The 23,034-nt window shown below is 36.8% G+C and overlaps 1 protein-coding gene across 2 annotated transcripts in view; it reads left to right on the plus strand.

Moving 5' to 3' along the window:
• Positions 1-23,034, plus strand: part of gria4b (glutamate receptor, ionotropic, AMPA 4b) — a 330,486-nt gene that overhangs the window by 299,891 nt on the left and 7,561 nt on the right. Inside the window, exons 12-14 of one of the 2 annotated variants that reach the window (XM_062048981.1) lie at positions 7,159-7,357; positions 12,199-12,446; positions 22,700-22,814. In XM_062048981.1, coding sequence (XP_061904965.1) covers positions 7,159-7,357; positions 12,199-12,446; positions 22,700-22,814 — 562 coding nt within the window. Of the gene's footprint in view, positions 1-7,158; positions 7,358-12,198; positions 12,447-22,197; positions 22,313-22,699; positions 22,815-23,034 lie in introns of both variants that reach the window. The other variant, XM_062048980.1, reaches the window with a different exon arrangement.

A 23,034-nucleotide genomic window follows, 5' to 3' on the forward strand; every position in this document is an offset into this window, starting at 1 on the left:
ACGTGTGTCAAAAATAGAATCGATACCATCTTTGGGCCCGAGCTAAGATCTCAAGTACTGATACAAACACTCGGAATTTTTACGCCAAAAAAAAAGCGCAACTTGTGTTCTGTGAGCACAAAGCACGTATGCAAGAGGGTGTATCGAAAAATTTTAATCAAGTTTTAAAAAATTAATTTTTTGCCCACATTGAAATATTAGCTTCTGCTATAAACACGCAAAATGTTGGCGCGATGCCATAAAAATTGCAACCCGTGTTCTGCACACCAAAAACATCGGAAGATAAATCCTGCATATACACCCACGGGCCACAACATTAGGTACACATGCATGCAATGAGGTGTAGCAAAAATAAGAAAAATAAAAGCCATAACTTTGTGTACATTTTCAAGAAAGAGATCGCAATTTGATTCCCTGTTCCGATATCAGGTACGGTTACAAAAACGCAAATTTTGAACGCGGCGGCTTTGTTCTGCACGTAAAAACATTGTTTTATAGAAATATAATCTTCTTACATGGACACTCACTGGCCACAACATTAGGTACACCTGACATGACGTGTGTCAAAAATGGAATCAATACCATCTTTGGGCCCGAGCTAAGATCTCAAGTACTGATACAAACACGCAGAATTTTTACGCAAAAAAAAGTGCAACTTGTGTTCTGTAAACACAAAGCACGTATGCAAAAGGGTGTATCGGAAAATTTTAATCAACTGTAAAAAAAAATTAATTTTTGCCCACATTGAGATATTAGCTTCTGCTAAAAACATGCAAAATTTTAGCGCGATGCCATAAAAATTGCAACCTGTGTTCTGAGCACCAAAAACATCGGAAGATAAATCTTGCGTATACACCCACGGGCCACAACATTAGGTACACATGCATGCAATGAGGTGTAGCAAAAATAAGAAAAATAAAAGCCATAACTTTGTGTACATTTTCAAGAAAGAGATCGCAATTTGATTCCCTGTTACGATATCAGGTACGGTTACAAAAACGCAAAATTTGAACGCGACGGCCGTGTTCTGCATATAAAAACTTTGTTTTATAGAAATATCATCTTCTTACATGGACACTCACTGGCCACAACATTAGGTACACCTGACATGACGTGTGTCAAAAATGGAATCGATACCATCTTTGGGCCCAAGCTAAGATCTCAAGTACTGATACAAATACGCAGGATTTTTACGCTAAAAAAGCGCAACTTTTGTTCTGTGAGCACATAGCACATATGCAAAAGTGTGTATCGAAAAATGTAAATCAAGTGTAAAAAAAAAGTAATTTCTTGCCCACATTGAGATATTAGCTTCTGCTATAAACACGCAAAATTTTGGCGCGATGCCATAAAAATTGCAACCCGTGTTCTGAGCACCAAAAACATCGGAACATAAATCCTGCGTATACACCAAAGGGCCACAACATTAGGTACACATGCATGCAATGAGGTGTAGCAAAAATAAGAAAAATAAAAGCCATAACTTTGTGTACATTTTCAAGAAAGAGATCGCAATTTGATTCCCTGTTCCGATATCAGGTACGGTTACAAAAACGCAAATTTTGAACGCGGCGGCTTTGTTCTGCACGTAAAAACATTGTTTTATAGAAATATAATCTTCTTACATGGACACTCACTGGCCACAACATTAGGTACACCTGACATGACGTGTGTCAAAAATGGAATCGATACCATCTTTGGGCCCGAGCTAAGATCTCAAGTACTGATACAAACACGCAGGATTTTTACGCTAAAAAAAGCGCAACTTGTGTTCTGTAAGCACAAAGCACGTATGCAAAAGGGTGTATCGGAAAATTTTAATCAACTGTAAAAAAAATGTAATTTTTGCCCACATTGAGATATTAGCTTCTGCTAAAAACACGCAAAATTTTAGCGCAATGCCATAAAAATTGCAACTTGTGTTCTGCGCACCAAAAACATCGGAAGATAAATCCTGCGTTTACACCCACGGGCCACAACATTAGGTACACATGCATGCAATGAGGTGTAGCAAAAATAAGAAAAAAATAAGCCATTACTTTGTCAAAATTCAAGAAATTAGGTACCCTGTTACAATATCAGGTTCGCTTACAAAAACGCAAAATTTTGTTCTGCGCACTCAAAACATCGGAAGGCTAACTCACCCACAAAAAAGTTAAAGTTAAAGTAGCAATGATTGTCACACACACACTAGGTGTGGCAAAATTATTCTCTGCATTTGACCCATCACCCTTGATCACCCCCTGGGAGGTGAGGAGAGCAGTGAGCAGCAGCGGTGGCCACGCCCGGGAATCATTTTTGTTGATTGAAAAACCCCTTAAACTGCTGCTGTTTTTAATAAATATACTTCTCCCAATGATCAAACATGTACTTTATTAACTGGAAAATGTTGAGGGAATTCACTTGTAAGATGGCGCCCTCTACTGGATTCACTTGTTTTTCCCTCCAGCAGATAGCGCCATCAAAGTTAGCATAAAAAAAGGAATTCTTAGCCATTTAAAGCTGTGAAAAATAGAGAAGAAGACAGGATGGCAGCAGTGGACAAAGCCGGGGTCGTTCTTCAAACGTGTCCCCTTTAATCACAGTTAGAGGGCGCTGGCGTACATGAGTCAGTCATCCTCCATTTTGTGTGTTTTTGGTCTGACGTTTGAGCTGCAAGACTTGGCGAACGCGTCGGAAAATGTTATTACAGTAGAAGATCCATGGGGGCTTACGTGGAGATAAGAGCAGCTTTATCGCAAAGCCAAAAGAGAAACGTCTTTAAAAAGTGTTATCTTGCCGCCACTTGAAGGCAGTGGGACAGTTGGCCATGGCGTCTAAGCAGCGCTATAAAAAGGTGCACGCTAGAGATGCTAATGTACAGAAAGATTTGAGCCAGCAACTAAAGAGCGCCAATCAGACGGCGGCGATGGCAGCGATCAATATCATTTATGTCCAAACTTTTTACACCAAGGGCCGTATACTGAAAAGTCAAAGCATGCGAGGGCCATCTTGATTTATTTCTTAATTTGTAAAATAGAAACAGACATTATATATATTCATGTATGTGTGTGTATATATGTATGTATATATATATATATATATATATATATATATATATATATATATATATATATATATATATATATATATATATATATATATATATATATTTATACATATGTATGTAAATATATTTATGTGTGTGTGTATGTATACTGTATATACATGTGTGTATGTATGTATTTTTATATATATATACACATACATACGTATATATATGTATGTTGATATATGTGTGTGTGTCTACATATATATACATATATACCTATGTACAGTACATATATCTATACATATGTATGTGTGTGTCGGAGGGAACCGACGCAGTCACGGGGAAAGACTCCAAGCCCGGGGGTCGAACCCAGGACCTTTGTATTGTGAGGCACATGAACCAACTTCTGTACCACCCATCCCCTGTACCATCGTGCTGCCCTATACTTGCAAATCTTTTTTTTTTTCAATTGAAGAAAATAGTTTTTATACTTGCAAATCTTTTTCTTTAATTGAAGAAAAATTGTTTTACTTGGAAATCTTTTTTTTAATTGAAAAAAAAAAAAGTTTTTATACTTGCGAATCTTTTTTTCTTAATTGAAGAAAAAAAATGTATACTTGCAAATCTTCTAAGTTTTAAGGAAGTTGCTTTTATAACTGTAAATCTTTTTTTCAATAGAAGAAAATTATTTTTATACTTGCAAATCTTTTTCTATCTTAATTGGAAAAAAATTATTATACTTGTGAATCTTTTTTTAATTAAGGAAAGTAGTTATTATACAGTATTTGCAAATCTTTTTTTAATTGAAGAAAATAGTTTTTATACTTGCAAATCTGTATTTTTTTATTGTTTTTATACTTGCAAATGTTTTTCTTTATTAATTGAAAAAAATGTTTTCTATACTTGCGAATCATTTTTTTATTGAAATGTGTTTTTACATTTGCAAATGTTTTTCTTTCTTAATTGAAAAACATTTTTTTTATACTTGCAAAAAATGTATACTTGCAAATCTTTTTTAAGTGAAGAAAATAGTTTATACACTTGCAAAAACATTTTTTTAAGAAAATTGCTTTTATACTGCTTTTTTTTTTTTAATTGAAGAAAATTGTTTTTATACTTGCGAATCTGTTTTTTTTAATTAAGAAAAATAGTTATTGTACTTGCAAATCTTTTTTTCTTAGTTGAAGAAAAAAAATGTATACTTGCAAATTTTTAAGTTTTAAGGAAGTTGCTTTTATAATTGTAAATCTTTTTTTTAATTGAAGAAAATAATTTTTATACTTGCAAATCTTTTTCTATCTTAATTGGAAAAAAAATTATTATACTTGTGAATCTTTTTTTAATTAAGGAAAATAGTTATTATACAGTATTTGCAAATCTTTTTTTAATTGAAGAAAATAGTTTTTATACTTGCAAATCTGTATTTTTTTATTGTTTTTATACTTGCAAATGTTTTTCTTTATTAATTGAAAAAAATGTTTTCTATACTTGCGAATCTTTTTTTTATTGAAGAAATTTGTTTTTACATTTGCAAATTTTTTTCTTTCTTAATTGAAAAACATTTTTTTTATACTTGCAAAAAATGTATACTTGCAAATCTTTTTTAAGTGAAGAAAATAGTTTATACACTTGCAAAAACATTTTTTTAAGAAAATTGCTTTTATACTGCATTTTTTTTTTTAATTGAAGAAAATTGTTTTTATACTTGCGAATCTGTTTTTTTAATTAAGAAAAATAGTTATTGTACTTGCAAATCTTTTTTTCTTAATTGAAGAAAAAAAATGTATACTTGCAAATCTTTAAGTTTTAAGGAAGTTGCTTTTATAATTGTAAATCTTTTTTTTAATAGAAGAAAATTATTTTTATACTTGCAAATCTTTTTCTATCTTAATTGGAAAAAAAATTATTATACTTGTGAATCTTTTTTTAATTAAGGAAAATAGTTATTATACAGTATTTACAAATCTTTTTTTAATTGAAGAAAATAGTTTTTATACTTGCAAATCTGTATTTTTTAAATTGTTTTTATACTTGCAAATGTTTTTCTTTATTAATTGAAAAAAATGTTTTCTATACTTGCGAATCATTTTTTTATTGAAGAAATTTGTTTTTACATTTGCAAATTTTTTTCTTTCTTAATTGAAAAACATTTTTTTTATACTTGCAAAAAATGTATACTTGCAAATCTTTTTTAAGTGAAGAAAATAGTTTATACACTTGCAAAAACATTTTTTTAAGAAAATTTCTTTTATACTTGCATTTTTTTTTTTAATTAAAGAAAATTGTTTTTATACTTGCGAATCTGTTTTTTTTTATATTGTTTTTATACTTGCAAATGTTTTTCTTTCTTAATTAAAAAAAATGTTTTTTATACTTGCAAAAAATTTATAATTGCAAATCTTTTAATGGAAGGAAATAGTTTTCACACTTGCAAAAAAAAAATGTTTAAGAAAATTGCTTTTATACTTGCATTTTTGTTTTTTTATATGAAGAAAAAAGTTTTTATACTTGCGAATCTGTTTTTTTATATTGTTTTTATACTTGCAAATTGTTTTCTTTTTTAATTGAAAAAAAGTTTTTTATACTTGCGAATCTTTTTTGGAATTAAAGAAAATAGGTTTTATACTTGCAAATTTATTTTCTTTCTTAATTGAAAAAAATGTTTTTTATATTTGCAAAAAATGTATACTTGCAAATATTTTTTAAGTGAAGAAAATAGTTTTTACACTTGCAAAAAAATGTTTTTAAGAAAATTGCTTTTATACGTGCAAATCTTTTTTTTTAATTGAAGAAAACTGTTTTTATACTTGCAATTTTTTTTTTTCAATTGAAGAAAATAGATAGAAAATGTATACTTGCAAATCTTTTTTAAGTGAAGAAAATAGTTTTTATACTTGCAAATGTTTTTCTTTCTTAATTGAAAAAAGTGTTTTTTATACTTGCAAAAAATGTGTAATTGCAAATCTTTTAATGGAAGGAAATAGTTTTTACACTTGCAAAAAAAAATGTTTAAGAAAATTGCTTTTATACTTGCATTTTTGTTTTTTTAATTGAAGAAAATAGTTTTTATACTTGCGAATCTGTTTTTTTATATTGTTTTTATACTTGCAAAAATGTTTCTTTCTTAAATAAAAAAATGTATATTTACAAATCTTTTTTAGGTGAAGAAAATAATTTTTACACTTGCAAAAAAATGTTTTTAAGAAAATTGCTTTTATACGTGCAAATCTATTTTTTTAATTGAAGAAAACTGTTTTTATACTTGCAATTTTTTTTTTCAATTGAAGAAAATAGTTGTATTTGCAAAAAAAATTATTTCTTAATTGAAAAAAATGTTTTTTATACTTGCAAAAAATGTATACTTGCAAATCTTTTTTTAAGTGAAGAAAATAGTTTTTATACTTGCAAATCTTTTTTTTTAATTGAAGAAAATAGTTTTTATACTTTTTTTTTTTTTTAATTGAAGAAAATTGTTTTTATACTTGCAAATCTCTTTTTTTTTCAATTGAAGAAAATAGTTGTTATACTTAGGAATCGTTTTTTAATTTAAAAAAAGTTTTTTTACTTACAAACCTCTTTTTTTTTTGCTTGCATCATTTTTTTTTTAATTGTAGAAAATATTTGTTTCTTTGCGAATCACTGGGCGTGAGTAAAAAACCTTTTAGTGTTCGTGGCGTTAATGTGACTCCATGAACATCCCGGTGCTGCCACCCGGATGAGAGTGGAAGTAGCAGTCAGGCACTACTGCAGATGTCTTTGTCTCCTCTCACATTCTTTCCCGGCTTGCTGCCTCTGACATGCGGGCCTGAGGGTTTTGTATTTGATTTGCACCGAGGGGAGGTCTTGTTTGTTCTCCTCAATGCAGCATTTACGCTTTTTAACATTCTCCTCACGCAGCGGCCGCCGCTCCTCGGCAGCCTGCCGTCTGTCTCCCCCGAGCGTGCAGAGCGCAGAAGAACACTTTCCAGCTTCTGCTATTGCTGCTGCTGCTGTGTTGCCTTTCCCTCCTCTCTGGGGGTCCCGCAGATCTTTCGACCCCGACAGGAAGCGGTCACCCAGTTCTTGTTTTCACGCAGTGAAGATTAGCGCCTGCTGGTTGACTTCAACCTTCCTTCTTCCTCTCCAAGGTCCCTGTCCGGTCGGATTGTAGGCGGCGTGTGGTGGTTCTTCACCCTCATCATCATCTCATCCTACACGGCTAACCTGGCCGCCTTCCTCACCGTGGAGAGGATGGTGTCCCCCATCGAAAGCGCCGAGGACCTGGCCAAGCAGACGGACATTGCGTACGGGACCTTGGACTCCGGCTCCACCAAGGAGTTCTTTAGGGTGAGTCTGTGTTCCTTAGGGACCGGTGGTTTTCGCACAGGACAAGATGTCCTCTTGTGTCCAGGTTCCACCATAAGGGTCCCAAAATCAGGTCTAAAAAAGAGCCCAGTACTGCACCAATGTACTCACATCTTTATCGGCAAACAAGCGACTACTTCTGGCTTTTACCAATAGCGAACGTTAGCAGGCTTCTTTTTTTCCTTACTGCCCTCAGTCTCCGCTTAAGTTATCTCCCTACCAACAGCCACATGTGATACGTAAACACAGGCAACTATCGTTCTGCTCCATTGTTTAAGTGTCATCGTGTTGGCCCTTAGTCTCCTCTTGGATACATTCCTCTTTAGAGAGGTTAAAAACAACTACATGCTGATAAGTAAATGGAGTAGATCCTCAACGCCAGCTGTAGTTGATATTTGTGCAGTTATCTCTCGGCCCTCAGTCTCCTCTCGTCTGAAAGTTCTTCCTACAGGCGATCATGCTAAAACGTAAAAATACACTACACCCTCATCAGCTCTACTTGCTATTGGTGGGTTCATATTATGTCTTCTTGCAGCCCTCAGTCTCCTCTTGGATAACATTTATTCCTGGTGGAGGGCAATAACTACATACTGAGAAGTAAATACAGTAGCTTCTTGATCCCTCCTCTACTTTCTGTTGATGCATTTATATTGTCCGTTTTGTAGCGGCCCCCAGTCTCCTCTTGGATAAATCGCTTTTTACAGATATCAAAAACTACACGGTGAGAAATAAATACAGTAGATTCTCACTGTCATATTTGTTTACTATGGATGCGTCCCCATTGAATGTTTTTTTCCGTCCCTCAGTCTCCTCTTGGATAAATTTCTCCTTACAGAGGTCAACTATATGCTGAAAAGTAAGCCCCAGCAGTAGTTGATATTGAAGCATTTCCATGTACGTTTTCTCGAGCCCCTCAGTCTCCTCCTGGATACATTTCTCCTTACAGAGGTCAACAACAACTACATGCTGATAAGTAAATGCGGTAGATCCTCAATGCCAGCTGTAGTTGATATTTGTGCAGTTCCGTTAATTATCTGCCGGCCCTCAGTCTCCTCTCGTCTGAAAGTTCTTCCTACAGGCGATCATGCTAAAAAGTAAAAATACACTAGACCCTCATCAGCTCTACTTGCTATTGATGGGTTCACATTATATGTCTTCTTGCAGCCCTCAGTCTCCTCTTGGATAACATGTATTCCTGGTGGAGGTCAATAACTACACACTGAGAAGTAAATACAGTAGTTTCTTTATCCCTCCCCTACTTGCTGTTGATGCATTTCTATTGTCCGTTTTGTTGCGGCCCCCAGTCTCCTCTTGGATAAATTGCTCTTTACATGGTGAGAAATAAGTACAGTGGATTCTCAGTGTCATCTTTATTTACTATTGATGCATCCCTATTGTATGTTTATTTATGGCCCCCAGTCTCCTCTTAGATTAATTTCTCCTTACAAAGATCAACAACAACTACATGCTGAAAAGTAAGCCCCAGCTGTATGTCCGTTTTCTCGAGCCCTCAGTCTCCTCTTGGATACATTTCTCCTTACAGAGGTCAACAACAACTAAATTCTGAGAAGTAAATACAGTAGTTTCTTGACCCCCACTCTACTTGCTGTTGATACGCTTCCAATTTTAAATTTTCTTGCAGCCCTTAATCTCTTCTTGAATAAAATGTATTCTTACAGAAGGTCAACAAAATATACATGCTGAAAAGTAAAATACGGTAAACCCTCAACCCCAGCTGTACTTGATGCGTTCCCATTGTATGTTTTTTGCGGCCCTCAGTCTCCTCTTGTATAAATTTCTCCTTACAGAGGTCAACAACAACTGTAGTTGATATGTATTTCTAGTGTCCCTTTTCCCGCTGCCCTCAGTCTTCTCTTTGATAAATGTTCTCCTTAACAACAACTACATGCTGAGAAGTAAGCCCCAGTTGTAGTTAATACTGATGCATTTCCAGTGTCCATTTTCTTACAGCCCTAACCTTACTCTTGAAAAACTCTTTATAGAGGTCAACAACAACTACAAGCTGAAAAATAAATACAGTGGTTTCTTGACCACCACTCTCCTTGCTATTGATACATTTTCTCATGGCCCTCAGTCTCCCCTTGGATAAAATGTCTTCCTACAAAAGGTCAACAACTACATGATCAATAGTAAAATACAGTAAACCCTCAACCCCTGCCCTATTATATGCGTTCCCATTGTATGTTTTCTTGCGGCCCTCAGTCTCCTCTTGGATACATTTCTCATTAGAGAGGTCAACAACAACATGCTGAGAAGTAAATACAGTAGTCCCCTAAACAAAGCTCTATTTGCTATTAATGCATTCCTGTTATCCGTTTTCTTGCGGCCCTCAGTCTCCTCTTGGATACATTTCTCATTAGGGAGGTCAACAACAACATGCTGAGAAGTAAATACAGCAAACCCTTAAACCAAGCTCTATTTGCTATTAATGCATTCCAGTTATCCGCTTTGTTGTGGCCCTCAGTCTCCTCTTGGATAAATTTCTCATTAGAGAGGTCAACAACAACATGCTGAGAAGTAAATACAGCAAACCCTTAAACCAAGCTCTATTTGCTATTAATGCATTTCGGTTATCCGCTTTCTTGCGGCCCTCAGTCTTCTCTTGGATAAATTTTTCAGTAGAGAGGTCAACAACATGCTGAGAAATAAATACAGTAGTCCCCTAAACAAAGCTCTATTTGCTATTAATGCATTCCGGTTATCCGTTTTCTTGCGGCCCTCAGTCTCCTCTTGGATACATTTCTCATCAGAGAGGTCAACAACAACATGCTGAGAAGTAAATACAGCAAACCCTTAAGCCAAGCTCTATTTGCTATTAATGCATTCCGGTTATCCGTTTTCTTGCGGCCCTTAGTCTCCTCTTGGATACATTTCTCATCAGAGAGGTCAACAACAACATGCTGAGAAGTAAATACAGCAAACCCTTAAACCTAGCTCTATTTGCTATTAATGCATTCCGGTTATCCGCTTTCTTGTGGCCCTCAGTCTCCTCTTGGATACATTTCTCAGAGAGGTCAACAACAACATGCTGAGAAGTAAATATAGTAGCCCCTAAACAAAGCTCTATTTGCTATTAATGCATTCCGGTTATCCGCTTTTTTGCGGCCCTCAGTCTCCTCTTGGATACATTTCTCATTAGAGAGGTCAACAACAACATGCTGAGAAGTAAATACAGTAGTCCCCTAAACAAAGCTCTATTTGCTATTAATGCATTCCTGTTATCCGTTTTCTTGCGGCCCTCAGTCTCCTCTTGGATACATTTCTCATTAGGGAGGTCAACAACAACATGCTGAGAAGTAAATACAGCAAACCCTTAAACCAAGCTCTATTTGCTATTAATGCATTCCAGTTATCCGCTTTGTTGTGGCCCTCAGTCTCCTCTTGGATAAATTTCTCATTAGAGAGGTCAACAACAACATGCTGAGAAGTAAATACAGCAAACCCTTAAACCAAGCTCTATTTGCTATTAATGCATTTCGGTTATCCGCTTTCTTGCGGCCCTCAGTCTTCTCTTGGATACATTTTTCAGTAGAGAGGTCAACAACATGCTGAGAAATAAATACAGTAGTCCCCTAAACAAAGCTCTATTTGCTATTAATGCATTCCGGTTATCCGTTTTCTTGCGGCCCTCAGTCTCCTCTTGGATACATTTCTCATCAGAGAGGTCAACAACAACATGCTGAGAAGTAAATACAGCAAACCCTTAAACCAAGCTCTATTTGCTATTAATGCATTCCGTTTATCCGCTTTCTTGTGGCCCTCAGTCTCCTCTTGGATAAATTTTTCATTAGAGAGGTCAACAACAACATGCTGAGAAGTAAATATAGTAGCCCCCTAAACAAAGCTCTATTTGCTATTAATGCATTCCGGTTATCCGCTTTTTTGCGGCCCTCAATCTGCTCTTGGATACATTTCTCATTAGAGAGGTCAACAACAACATGCTGAGAAGTAAATACAGTAGTCCCCTAAACAAAGCTCTATTTGCTATTAATGCATTCCTGTTATCCGTTTTCTTGTGGCCCTCAGTCTCCTCTTGGATACATTTCTCATTAGGGAGGTCAACAACAACATGCTGAGAAGTCAATACAGCAAACCCTTAAACCAAGCTCTATTTGCTATTAATGCATTCCAGTTATCCGCTTTGTTGTGGCCCTCGGTCTCTTCTTGGATAAATTTCTCATTAGAGAGGTCAACAACAACATGCTGAGAAGTAAATACAGCAAACCCTTAAACCAAGCTCTATTTGCTATTAATGCATTCCGGTTATCCGCTTTCTTGCGGCCCTCAGTCTTCTCTTGGATACATTTTTCAGTAGAGAGGTCAACAACATGCTGAGAAATAAATACAGTAGTCCCCTAAACAAAGCTCTATTTGCTATTAATGCATTCCGGTTATCCGTTTTCTTGCGGCCCTCAGTCTCCTCTTGGATACATTTCTCATTAGAGAGGTCAACAACAACATGCTGAGAAGTAAATACAGTAGACCCTTAAGCCAAGCTCTATTTGCTATTAATGCATTCCGGTTATCCGTTTTCTTGCGGCCCTTAGTCTCCTCTTGGATACATTTCTCATCAGAGAGGTCAACAACAACATGCTGAGAAGTGAATACAGTAGCCCCCTAAAAAAAGCTCTATTTGCTATTAATGCATTCCGGTTATCCATTTTATTGCCGCCCTCAGTCTCCTCTTGGATAAAATGTGGCTCCTTACCATTAGACATACACACACACAGCAAAGCTCCATGTTTGTGTACATTTGTTGTGCATTACCTCTCCTTTGAACATCCTCGAAAACCCGCCCGCAGCGTTCCAAGATCGCCGTGTACGAGAAGATGTGGGGCTACATGAAGTCGGCCGAGCCCACCGTCTTCACCAAGACCACGGCGGAGGGCGTGGCGCGCGTTCGCAAGTCCAAGGGGAAGTACGCCTTCCTGCTGGAGTCCACCATGAACGAGTACACGGAGCAGCGCAAGCCGTGCGACACCATGAAAGTGGGAGGCAACCTGGACTCCAAAGGCTACGGCGTAGCCACGCCCAAGGGTTCACAGTTAAGGTGGGTGGAATAGTGTAACAATATGTTCCACGTGTTGTTATGGTATTCCACCTTCCCTGGCGTGCCGCCTTTCTCTATATGTCACCACTTCCTGCTCCCTGCGGAGTGGGCGGAGTCTTTTTTTATTTACCTTTTTACATTTGTGTTTGGTGCACGAGTACCGCTTTTTGTTGTGTATCTAATGTGTTCCTCCACAGGTGATCCTGTTCAGGTAAAAGTGTCTTTGCATGGCATGCTTTTGGTTCATCACTCATTTTAAGGTATTGAGCATGCCTGTAAGGGAACATGGTTAGATTATTTTTTTTCACGGGTGAATGCGAAGCCCTGACCTGACTTTGCAGCTGCAGGGTGGAATTTACGTACGTTTAGTGGTCATCCCGGTACAGTCGCAACAGGATTTTACGGTTCTCATACGGAGCTTGAAGCCCCTTTTTCGTTGTTAAAGTCTCCTGTTGGCAAACACTTGACTTCCCGGTGAAATATGTAAACAGACAAAAACAAGAGAATGAAAACTAAAGTACGGCGCCCCTAAAGGGACATGGGGGGGAAAAAAATAATTTATAATTATTATTTTTTTTATTTTATTTTTTTAGACATGTATTTCGTGCGCACGAGAAACTTTTTATAAAGTTATAAAAAAAATATATAAAAAATTATAATTGTTTTTTTTTTTTTAAATTTAGACATATCTCGTGCGAAAATTTATAATTGTTTTTTTTTAAAAAAATGTAGACATATCTCGTGCACACGAGAAACTAGCTCGAGATACATGTGTAAAAAATAAATAATAATAATTAGAATTTTTTTTTTTTTTTTAGACATGTATCTCATGCGCACGAGATACAGTACATGTCTAAAAAAAATAATAAAAATAATAATACATTTTTTTTTTTTTTTAGACATGTATCTCATGCGCACGAGAAACTTTTTATAAAGTTATAAAAAAATATATAAAAACATTTATAATTGTTTTTTTGTTTTTTGTTTTTTAGACATATATCTCGTGCACACGAGAAACTAGCTCATGCGCATGAGAAAGTTTCTCGTGCGCACGAGATACATGTGTAAAAAAATAATAATAATTATAAATGTATTTATTTTATTTTTTTTAGACATGTATCTCGTGCGCACGAGAAACTTTCTCGTGCGCACGAGATACAGTACATGTCTAAAAATAATAATAATAATAATAAATACAATTATAAAAAATAAGAAATACATTTTTTTTATAACTTTATAAAAAGTAAAGTTATAAAAACCAGATACATGTCTAAAAAAAAAATAACATAAAATTGTTGTTTTTTTTTAATTCCCCCATGTCCCTTTAGGGGCTCTGTACAAAAGAAAGAGGAAATGATAATCTTTAATTATAATTGTAATCTTTAATTGTTCAAAAGCTACCGTATTTTCCCGACTGTAAGCCACTACTTTTTTCCCAACGCTTTGAACCCTGCGGCTAATATATGGATTTTTTTTTGCTAACGACCATTTTGTATTAAACAAACAGTTTTCGTATTATACCGACAGAGACACTGAAAAGGTGTGTTATGGTTAGAGAGTCCGCCCTGAGATCGGTAGGTTGCGAGTTCAAACCCCGGCCGAGGCATACCAAAGACTATAAAAAATGGGACTCATTACCTCCCTGCTTGGCACTCAGCGTCAAGGGTTGGAATTGGGGGTTAAATCACCAAAAATGATTCCCGGGCGCGGCCACCGCTGCTGCCCACTGCTCCCCTCACCTCCCAGGGGGGTGATTAAGGGTGATGGGTCAAATGCAGAGAATAATTTCGCCACACCTAAGTACTTTAACTTTAACTTAGTAATTTGTGCTATGGTAGAAAATGCACTTCCCATATTTGTGCCATGAACCGGAAGTATAACTGCCTTCTGCCCGAAAGGATCCTTTATTCATCACTCCTAGCAACGTTTGTAAGTTTTCCAATATAACCAAAACAATTCATACTTACTAAACCTAAGGAGTGTTTTCATGCATATTCGTACGTGCCATCGTAATGTAATCAAGCTAGCGCCGTCCGTGTTAGTGTTATTAACTTATACCGGGTGGTAGAGTGGCCGTGCCAGCAACTTGAGGGTTCCGGGTTCGATTCCCGCTCCCGCCGTCCTAGTCACTGCCGTTGTGTCCTTGGGAAAGACACTTTACCCACCTGCTCCCAGTGCCACCCACACTGGTTTAAATGTAACTTAGATATTGGGTTTCACTATGTAAAAGCGCTTTGAGTCACTAGAGAAAAGCGCTATATAAATATAATTCACTTAACTTAAAACGGCATTCTTTTTGTATTGTTTCGTAAATTCCCCAAAATGTCACCATGGAGTTATTGAGCCTGTTAGCGGGTTGCAGAGCTAGTTTCCGCAGCTAGTGGGTCCATGCCGATGACTTCTGTTTTGTTTGATTGGCCGTTTTACTGCCGTGTGACAGGCACTGTTTGGAAACGATTAAGGTATGTAAATAAACATTTACAAAATCTTTCGTATTGTCGGTAAACATATTTTTTTTTGCAAAAATTTGGCACTCTATAGCCCGGAAAAAAACGCCTTTTTATGTTTTTTATGAAGTGAACGTATTCGTCCCCTTAAATACCAAACGGTGATACCGTTACACCCTATTGTCATTACCGTGATCAGTCAGAGACTGGCGGCAAAGTCCATGATTGCTTGAGGAGGAAGCGTGAAACCCTCCAGATTGTGTCGCAGCACTGATTACACGCCGAGAAACAATCGCCAAAAATGAAGTGAGTTGTTTGCAGGGTGGCCACTAAATCAAACGTCTGTAAATTCCAAGTGGCGCAGCGCAGCTTCTGGGCAAAAGTCCCTGACAGATGACGCCCATCCCTCCCGCCAAGCCTCCATCTTGTTATTTCAGGGGGGGATTACCGTTTTCTGCCAGTCACTTTTCCCTCTTATCAGTGGTGAAAAAAAACAAACAAAAAAAAGCCCCCAACAACACAAAAAGGTCCAGAGCAGTTGTCGTTCAGGGCTTCTACTTCACACAATCATTGACCGCTTTGTGTTTCCAACGCTGACTTGTTGTTTGGGGATTGGTCAAAAATGATGCAGTTTGTAATCACAGGGATAAAAACGCACACTGAGCCAAATCCAGTCGTTATAGTCCAACCAAAGCAGTGAAATCAGGTATTTTACTGCACCCGTGCACAAATCACGTAGAAATGCGTATAAAGCAGGGGTGTCAAACATAAGGCCCAAACAGGTTCTACCCGGCCCGCGGGATGAGTTTGCGAAGTATAAAAATGAGCGGAAATTTTTGAATGAAATAAACTGCTGTTCTAAATGTGTCCACTAGATGTCGCAACAGCAATTCTTTGTATTTATGTAGATTATGCTATATATGTAAAAAAATAAACCACATGTTAGTACATCAGTACATCATGTAATTTGATTTTCATATTATTTTTTTTATCTTGATAGATTGAAAATTAACACCAATGAGTTGACTGATGAACTTTATCACATAATTTATTCATAAAGTATAAATAACGACAAATAAAGATAGAATACTATTAACCGCAACATGTAAATGTAAAAAATAACATTATGATTTGTACATTTTCAGAATGTGCTTGTTCTATTTTTAAACAAAGAAAACAATCTGAAGTTGTCTTTATTTTAAATTTTTATTCTACCAGTCTGGCTCACTTGGTAGTAGATTTTTCTCCATGTGGCCCCCGATCTAAAATGAGTTTGACACCCCTGGTATAAAGTGATACCCACTTTTACCAACTAGACAAAAAGGCCCAAAACGCTACCAAACATTCCGAGGGTTGTTCCACCCCAGGCCTGTAGGTGGCAGCAGTGTGATTTTTATTTGTCGCAGCTCCATCTAATTGATTTTGGACTAATGGCCGCCAGAAGAAATTAATTTTGCAAGAAAAATTAATGTTATTTATAATCTATCCCGACCTAAGAGACAAAGTGAACATTTTATATAATTAATTACTTTCCTCCTGTTTTATCAATATCCTCACAATATTGTTCAAACATGCCATAGGCGTCAACTAATTTGCCTCAGCTCCACAATAGAAATTAAGTACCAGACACTCCCATCAGTTGTGTAGTGTAGCTTTTGACACGTATAAATAGTAAAAACCATCATTATATTTTAAAACGATATGATTACCATCATGGTTTACTGCTAATATCATAGCGTTTCATTTCTACAATGCCAAAACTGAGAAATCAAGTTTAACCACACTTATTTTTTCTTACGATTTTTAACCTAAAAAATTATACTTAAATAAGTGAATATTCTGCAAGTAGTAGTAAATGTACTTGTAATGTAACAAAAAGATCGGAACGACTAAAATGGCCTATGGCCAAGTCACATTTTCTCATTTCCGATTTGTTTTACATAAAATGTCTCGAAAAACTAATAATGTATTTGTTTTTACCTTCATGTTAGATGTTTAATCATGTTCGGATTCCAGTTTTCGTAGTGTACGCGATAATGTTTTGAGGAAATGTCATTTTTGAGTTATCCTGTTCGCTAGCCAACAAAAACGTAATGTCATCCGCTTGCATGAGTCAGTTTTGTCTTAGATAATGAAACATACGTAATAGAATTATTGTTAATATGAATAGAATTCAATATTTTCCCTTATGGATCACTTAATTGCTGTGTTGTTTGATTCATGATTTTTTTAAATGTAATTTTTATTCGGGTTTCTACGTGACAATAGTTTGACCAGTAATATTATACCGATATAATTGTGTACTGTATTCTTCATTTGTACGTTCCGTCTGCGTTGAGTGGCTTGTTGGGATGAGAATCTTACAACAACTCGTGATTCGATTCCGATTTTTGCGTGAATTCGATTCCACACAATTCGAATGAAACCGATTACCGCAATATATTAATTGGTATAAAAACTTTTTCAAAACAGGTCACAAACCTTCTTCTTGGCGAGTAATTTTGAAAATTATGAATCCATTTAAAATTGGAATAAATAAGAATCGCAATTCGGATATGAATCGATTTTTTGAGTCCCCCCACCCCCTAGTGGCCAGTGTAAGTACTTCACGTGGTTCCTGTGCACTGATTCTCAAACCTGGATTTGAGTTAGGGATGTAACGATATGAAAATTTCATAGAACGATTATCACGATATTGTTGAATGTGCTCGAAAAGTACTCAGACAGACTTATAACTTTATTTTATTTGAAACAATAAATGCAATAAATCAATAGCTACACAATATACTTTTACATTTATATACAATAATATTGTGGCTACTTAAGAAGCTTGTTATTTTATGTGAGGGTTAAAATATATTTATCTTTTTAAGTTTAATTGGTAAAAGTTTAAATGTTTTTTAATGATAAAGAAAAAAAAAGTTGATGTAACATAAGGCAAATTTACTTCCTGTTGTCATATTCCTTTGAAAACCGATCTCTTTGCAAAGAGAGCACAGCTTGTAGGTTTAATCTTACTTGCTCAGATCGTAACGTTTTTCAACAACGTGGTTTCTTAAGAGGTTAATGTCCCTTGTTATCAATATAGCATTTTAAGCTAGCTCCAGTAAATGAGCAGTGTCACCGGTACATGAGTTTATCAAAGTGTTGGCAACCATTTTATTTTAACACTCTTAATACTAACCGCGGTTTATCTTTATACCGTGTATCGTTACATCCCCAGTACGAGGACCACTTGTGGTAGGCGGGCTCCATCTAAAAATGCTATATTGTAGACTACATACAGTGGGAAGGGGAGTTTGTTTGACACATGAAACGGGACAAACTGGGTGTAGCAGTAGAGCAGACCTGGACAAATTAAGGCCCGGGGGCCGTTAAAAGCTTGTCAATCTGGACATTCCCAAATAATTTTTTTAGATCTTTAAGATGAAAACTGTAGCTGCCGTTATGATGTGCAGTGATGTTTTCAAATGACCGTAAGTCTTCAACTATACTAAGTCTTTCAATGGTTGGAATCTGCACTTTTGCATCATATGGTCATCTAATGAGTTACTATGGTCATCTAAGTGACAGCAGCTCAGACGAGGCACCAAGCAGTGTGGGTGGGGAGCGTTTCCACAGAGTGTTTCCAGAGCGGCCAGCCTGAAATGCGGGTGTCAGGGACAGACGCGGAAGGAGATTTTTACGACAAAGTTCTAAATCTTAGTGATATATCAGCTGTATCAGATAGTAGGTGGGGTTTTTTTAACCCTTCACGTTGATATTTCGCTGTGTTTGTTGCATTTTTGTTGCGTTTCGCTTGATTGTAAAATATGTCGATCGAGAGGGGGTTTGACGTTCATATGTTGTCAATATTCAGTGTTTTATCCTTCATAGCTAATATTGTAAACCCCACATTCTTTATTTTCATGTACAGTCTGGGTGTCTCGTTCAGTAAAAAGAAATTAAATTCCACTGTTTTTTAAGGCGGTCTGTCCATAACGTTTTTAGCATTTAATCAGACATTATCGTGAGGTTTTGTATTAGCGTTCCTAAAAAGCAGATATACCGGCCCTCAGACACATTTTTTTCCTCTAAATTTGGCCCCCCCAAGTCAAAATAATCGCCCAGGCCTGCAGCAGAGTGTTGAATATCTATATTAGGCCTAGGCAATTATTTTGACTGGGGGGCCAAATTTAGAGAAAGAAATGTGTCTGAGGGCCGGTATATCTGATTTTTAGGAACACTAATACAAAACCTCACAATAATGTCTGATTGAATGCTAAAAACATTTTGACAGACCGCCTTAAAAAACGGAATGGAATTTTACATTTTTCTATGAAGGATAAAACACTGAATATTGACAACATATGAACGTCACACCCCCCTCTCGATCGACATATTTTACAATCAAGCAAAACGCGACAAAAATGCGACAAACAGCGAAATATGAACGAAAAGGGTAAAAATACAATATACAATCTGATACATCACTAAGCTTTAGAACTTTGTTGTGAAAATCTCCTTCCACGTCTGTCCCTGACACCCGCATTTCAGGCTGACACTCTGTGGAAACACTCCCCACCCACACTGCTTGGTGCCTCGTCTGAGCTGCTGTGACTTAGATTACCATAGTAACTAATTAATTACCATAGTAACTAGTATATCATGCAAAAGGGCAGATTCCAACCATTGAAATACTTTGTATGGTTCAAGACTTACGGCCATTTGAAAACATCATAATGGCAGCTACAGTTTCCATCTTAAAGATCTAAAAAAATCATTTGGGAATGTCCGGCGGGCCAGATGGATATACTTAACGGGCCGCATGTGGCCCCTGGCCCTTAATTTGCCCAGGTCTGGGGCTGTATTTATCAAGCTTCTTAGAATTACTCCTAAGAAGTCTGCTAAGAGTTGACTTATGAGTAAATAAACTCTTTGCTGAAAGCTGCACTTAAAAGTTAGTTATCAAGCGTCTTACTCACACTTTCAGCGAAGGGTAGGACTGAATCTTAAGTGTCACACTCAGAGCTGAATTACGACATTGCTATGTGCCGTAAACGGAATTTTAGGTGACGTCATTTCTGTGTCCATAGAAATGACCAATCACGGAAGGGAATCCCTTGTCTAAGAATAAAGAAATATCTTAGAAATATTTAAGTGGACAATGGGAGTGTATATTTTGACAATAAACTACAAAATAATACAAAACAAACTAGTCTCCGCCCGCACTCACGCTACCGCTCCCTCTCTTCTCTCGCCCACACACTCACTGACGTCACTCACCTCACACATACGCTACTCTCATAATATTTTCTTTCCAATTCATTAATTAGGCAACTATTCGAAATTGGTGTGGGTGGCTCTATATATACTAGCTCACTGCAGCCACATGCAGAAATCAACAAGGAATCGAAAATTATTTAATCTGTGACAAAAATAATACCCGCTCTGTCTAAACCAGGGGTCGCCAACGCGGTGCCCGCGGGCACCAGGTAGCCCGTAAGGACCAGATGAGTAGCCCGCCGGCCTGTTCTAAAAATAGCTCAAATAGCAGCACTTACCAGTGAGCTGCCTCTATTTTTTAAATTGTATTTATTTACTAGCAAGCTGGTCTCGCTTTGCCCGACATTTTTAATTCCAAGAGACAAAACTCAAATAGAATTTGAAAATCCAAGAAAATATTTTAAAGACTTGGTCTTCACTTGTTTAAATAAATTCATTATTTTTTTCACTTTGCTTCTTATAACTTTCAGAAAGACAATTTTAGAGAAAAATACAACCTTAAAAATGATTTTAGGATTTTTAAACACATACCTTTTTACCTTTTAAATTCCTTCCTCTTCTTTCCTGACAATTTAAATCAATGTTCAAGTATTTTTATTTATTTATTGTAAAGAATAATAAATACATTTTAATTTAATTCTTCATTTTAGCTTCTGTTTTTTCGACGAAGAATATTTGTGAAATATTTCTTCAAACTTATGATTAAAATTCAAAAAAATTATTCTGTCAAATCTAGAAAATCTGTAGAATCAAATTTAAATCTTATTTCAAAGTCTTTTGAATTTCTTTTAAAATTTTTGTTCTGGAAATTCTAGAAGAAATAATGATTTGTCTTTGTTAGAAATATAGCTTGGTCCAATTTGTTATATATTCTAACAAAGTGTAGATTGGATTTTAACCTATTTAAAACATGTCATCAAAATTCTAAAATTAATCTTAATCAGGAAAAATTACTAATGATGTTCCATATATTCTTTTTTTAAGTTTTTCTCTTTTTTTCGGTTGAATTTTGAATTCTAAAGAGTCGAAATTGAAGATAAACTATGTTTCAAAATTTAATTGTCATTTTTTTCGTGTTTTCTCCTCTTTTAAACCGTTTAATTAAGTGTAAATATCATTAATTATTAATAATAACGTTAAAGGTAAATTGAGCAAATTGGCTATTTCTGGCAATTTATTTAAGTGTGTATCAAACTGGTAGCCCTTCGCATTAATCAGTACCCAAGAAGTAGCTCTTGGTTTCAAAAAGGTTGGTGACCCCTGGTCTAAACGATACCGTTTGATCAGCTGCTCGTCATCAAACAAAGCCAGGACATCCTTCCGCTCACTGAACGTTCGCACACGTCTCTCTCGCCTCAGTGCCATCCCCTGCTGGCAACTCCTAACCACTTAAGACACCTCTGTAGGTCTCTTAAATATCGTGGAGAGTAGGAGTGATTCTTAGACTTAAGAAAGTTGATAAATAGCTTTTATTCTTAAGTTTGAGAGTGGGACTAAATTTCGCAAATTCTCAGGACTTAAGTGTAAAATGGCACTCTAAGACGCTTGATAAATACGGCCCCTGATCTATAATGTGTTTTGTGGCAATTCCAACTTTGACCACAGCGTCCGTTGCCATGTACAGTGGCGCTTTCCATTGTTTTTAGCAGACTGCATTGCAAAATGATTAACCCCGAGATCCACGGGCCATATGAATCCCTTCCCTACTGTATGAAGTACAACTACACGTTTCAATTGAAGCATTTTTTTTTCCCTCCTCGTTACATACGAGTACTGACCGTCGGAGGCTATACGGCGACATTAGCGGCGGTAGCAAAAACTGTACCTAAGAGCGTAAAAAAAAAAAAAAGTTGGGATTTGGCCTCCAGTGTGTGTTTGCTTCCGAGAATTTGATTAATGCACTGTTTTGCACCCTTGTCCCCCTCTCCTCTCTCTTTCTCTCTCGCTCTAAACTCTCCTCTCCCGCTCTCCAATTGGACGGCCCTATTCACCCTCCCCCTCTCCTCCCCTCCCTCCCCCTCCACTTTATGGTTTTCAAGAAGCGCCGTTAACCTGGCCGTGTTAAAACTCAATGAGCAGGGCCTCTTGGACAAATTGAAAAACAAGTGGTGGTACGACAAAGGAGAGTGTGGCAGCGGAGGCGGTGGCGAGAAGGTCAGCCGCTATGTCGCTACGCCCGGGTAGCAACGCTGATGTTGTTGTTGTTGTTGTTGTTGTCTTTGCTGGCAAACGGGCGCATCTGCCGGGTCGAACTCGGAAATAATTGGATTGGACACGTCAAACAATGCCAGGAAAAAAAAAAAAGGTCCCGGCAGTATGTGCCTGTTCCAGATAAGCGATGCCGCCGGGGCCCCCCCCCCACTCCCATATATGTCCATTAGACATTTAGCAGGAGTGGGGCCCCTTCCTGGCAGCAGCGCCAACTTGAGGTTTGCCCCCCCTTTTTTTATCGGGGCTTCGTCTGATTGAATAACATAAAATAACATGTCCTATGATGTTATTTATGTTATTTCCCTCCCCCTCCTCCCCTGTGGTGTGAAGAACGCCCGTAAACCTTGCCGTATTGAAACTGAGCGAAGCAGGAGTCTTAGACAAACTGAAAAACAAATGGTGGTACGATAAAGGGGAGTGTGGACCCAAGGACTCAGGAAGTAAGGTCAGTCTCCAGCAGCCTGGGAGCCCACCATGTTTGTTTTTTTTGTTATTTATTTATTTTTTTGTCTTTGTGCACACGTACTGTTGTCCTTTGACCGTACTTACACACGCAGCGTTTGGGCAAAGACCTTTTTTTATTTTGGGGGCATGACGGAACGAAAGCACGGCCGCTGATATGCTCGGACCTTTCAGAGAGGTGCACATGCATGGATGTCTGTCGT

This window comes from Entelurus aequoreus, linkage group LG05, assembly GCF_033978785.1.
Source record: "Entelurus aequoreus isolate RoL-2023_Sb linkage group LG05, RoL_Eaeq_v1.1, whole genome shotgun sequence".
Lineage (NCBI taxonomy): Eukaryota > Metazoa > Chordata > Actinopteri > Syngnathiformes > Syngnathidae > Entelurus > Entelurus aequoreus.